Genomic DNA, 3148 nt, shown 5'->3' with positions numbered 1-3148 from the left:
CTTAATTTACTTTAAATCTAAAAATCACAGAAAAGATAAAAAAGTACTACAATGCTATCAAAAAATCACATTTTACAGCCATTAATAGTTGTTTATTTAAAAAAAAAAGTATACTTTAAAGCTTTAAATTTGAAGCAATTGGAATTTAAAATGTTATGAGAAAGTAGACTTTGAACAAAGTCTGCTTTTCAGTACGTCATTCTATTGTTTGTTTGCTTTTTACCTTTTTCTGTTCTCTCTTACAAACTGTGAAAAGTTGGAAATGTTTTCTGATTAATTAAAAATGCTACATCTAGCTGATGTAAAGGTTTTAGATAGTTTTTGGTTTTATATGTTATTTTTTTAACTTAGTATTTTAATATTTACATAATCGTTTTAAAAACAAAATAAAGTAAAATATTATTATAGAAAAATAAAAGAGTTTTTTGTTGGTTAGCTTTTATTTCCTATTACGCCTTTGTTTTTTTTTTTTATTAAATACTTATATACTTAAGTAACAGTTTAACTTTGGTTTTTGAAAGGTATATTATAGCTTTTTAAAAACGCTTAATCAGTTGAACACTAAAAGTTTCATGTTATCAAAACTTGAAAGTGAAAAAAAAGGCTTGTGTTTTTTACGCATTTTAAATTATTTGTAATTAAATCTAATCAATTTGCTTAAAATTAATTTTATACATTTTATATTTAATTTTCAGATCTTACTAACAATACCAACAAATTTTTACTTCATTAACAACCATGAACTACTACCTGACACCACTTATACTATCTATGAAGTCACAAATAGTCACATTCGGCCCTGTAAGAATAAAGAAGGAAGCACCTAAGGTCAGCATCGGAATAAGTCAACAGGAGCTTAGAAATTATATTAATTTGCAGATAAGAAATTACGACGATGAACAACTGAACTGCAGGTTAGATTGCTCATGTAAACTAAGTATTTTTTTATAAATTTTATATTGATCAAATTTTAAAATAATAAAATGAAACAAAAAATAAAAGAATTATCTTATATCTTAAATCAAATTGTTTAACTTAGCATTTTGGGCATGCAGTATATTACACATTTGTACTTTCGAATTATTGCGTAATTATATTATTACGTATAATAATGTTCTACTATTGTAAATAGGACAGACCAGTACTGGCAAGAAGGAACCTGTAGACCATGTGAAGAAATATGTGGCATCGAAATAACTCAACTGTGTCAAAGAGAGTGCCCAGGTAACAAAAGTGCATTTATATAAGTATAAACAGTAAGGTTCTTTTTTATTTTACTTCGTTTTAAAAATAAATAAAATAGAAATGAGTTAAGATAAGCTAGCTATTCTGCTGAAATTTAATAAAAAGTAAGTTGTTTTTTTTTATTAAAAACAAATTTGAAAAGTTTAACATTTTATAGGGTACCCTTTATTGGTCTACAAGCGTAACGAATACATGATCAATAGTGAACAAAACAGTGACATTTTTAATAATAGAATGATGATATACGGAATTTATGTGTTGCTAGTTGCCATAATTATTATGCAAGCATGTTTTTTATACAGGAGTAGAAAAACTGAAGAAAAATCAAGGGGAGGTTTGTAGTATTGTTGTCATCTATAACTAAATAAAAATAGCTTATTGCTTTAAATATATGGTAAAACATATTTTTACTTGAAAAAAATAACTTTTTGAAGCTTAAATAAATAGTTAATTTTTTTTTATTGTTTACTGAACGAAAAAAAAGGACTAAAAAAGACGCTTGGTTCTAAGGACCTAATGTACAAAAAATCTTATTCAATCATTAACCACGTTGGATACAGTTTAATGTCTCGTCCAGGACTTATAACCTGTTTTTGAAGATAATAAAAAGGAAACACTTTTAAAAAATGTAAAACAACTAATTAAGTAGTATATTTTTTCTTTTTCAAAATTACTTTTATTATAACAATATTTTTATTTTAGACGTTGCAGTTTGTGACAGTCGGTCAACAGGGTTATCAACTCCGAGGTCTCAAAGAAGGGAGAACCCCCTAAACAATGATCAAAGAAGACAATTCATTCCACCACAGCAGGGATGTAATATCGGACATGTTGTAGGAAGCAACCAACAGAGAAGGTTCAACAACTTTCCAATCACTCATGATGTTGCATACAGCAGTCAGCAATCTTTAAACAGATGAAAATTTTGAATTTTAAAGCTTCGTAGTTTAAAATAACATTGAACAACAGAAAGAACGGTTATTAGATGATAAATTACCTCATATGAATAAATTTTAAATCTAAATTTAAAGCTAGAAAATAAGAAAGTAAAATGCTATACAATTAAAAAAAGTATTACATTCGATGTTTTTTAAAGTTTGTTACTGTTAATAGTTTGAGTTTACTGCTAATTTTCGTAAACTTTTTATTTAAATATTGCTACATAACATATACTTTATATAATGTTTAACTTATATTGAACATTTCCGTTTTATTTCTGTTGTTACTAGGTTTCTTTTGAAATATTTGCCATATGTTTTTTACACTAATTTTAAATTATTGAGCTACTTATTTTAAAAAACTTGACTTTTGCTATGCAATGACCAAAACATCTGCTTTAAGAGTTAAATATAATTTTAACTTATATTTTACATTTACTTTTTGGGTATATTTATGTACGTGATTTCTTATTGTTCCTAAACTATTTAGTTTTTCTTTAGTTTTTAAAAGCTAAGTTTCCAACAATTACACATTTATTACAAAACTATTTTAAATTAGCTTTAGATTAATATAAAAAACTTATGTTAAAGTTAAAAATTTATTTACAATAAGTTTTACAAGTTTACTTGTTGTATTACTTTAAAATTTTGACAATACTTTACAGTTAGAAAGTTTTAAGTTTTTAATTTATTTTAAATTTTTAAACTTTTAGTAGTTACAACATTCAGCAACATTTTTTGGTACACTTCTGTGAATAAAATATAATATATTTTCTATATACAATATATATAAATATAATATAAAATATAATAGAATATACGTTATTTCAAAAAGTAGAGAACAAATGTGTAGATAGAATAGTAGATATTTTGTTATAAAAGGAAATTTAAACCAAAAACAACTCAAATAAATCTAATTGTAAACGAAACTAATCAAATAAGTTTAATAACTATATATTTTAAAA

At 24.5% G+C, this 3148-nt stretch overlaps 1 protein-coding gene across 1 annotated transcript; it reads left to right on the top strand.

The window, feature by feature from the left end:
• Positions 1–699: 699 nt before the first annotated feature.
• On the top strand, positions 700–2634 carry LOC145831870 (uncharacterized). The gene is made up of 4 exons (XM_082939217.1): positions 700–914; positions 1133–1224; positions 1403–1579; positions 1948–2634. Exons 1-4 carry the CDS (start codon positions 739–741, stop codon positions 2163–2165), a joined length of 663 nt encoding a protein of 220 aa, XP_082795343.1. The 5' UTR covers positions 700–738; the 3' UTR covers positions 2166–2634.
• The last annotated feature ends 514 nt before the right edge of the window (positions 2635–3148 follow it).

Source organism: Thalia democratica, chromosome 3 (genome assembly GCF_965202585.1).
Source record: "Thalia democratica chromosome 3, ktThaDemo2.hap1.1, whole genome shotgun sequence".
NCBI lineage: Eukaryota > Metazoa > Chordata > Thaliacea > Salpida > Salpidae > Thalia > Thalia democratica.
The sequence above is the reverse complement of the archived record's forward strand: the minus strand, read 5'-3'. Positions and strand labels throughout refer to the sequence as shown.

What these genes read in the sequence shown, in the direction of transcription:
- LOC145831870 (XM_082939217.1), top strand. Translation starts at nt 739, where the DNA reads ATGAACTACTACCTGACACCACTTATACTATCTATGAAGTCACAAATA. An exon ending in GATGAACAACTGAACTGCAG is followed by an intron (nt 915 to 1,132) that starts GTTAGATTGCTC and finishes TATTGTAAATAG; the next exon opens with GACAGACCAGTACTGGCAAG. An exon ending in GTGTCAAAGAGAGTGCCCAG is followed by an intron (nt 1,225 to 1,402) that starts GTAACAAAAGTG and finishes AACATTTTATAG; the next exon opens with GGTACCCTTTATTGGTCTAC.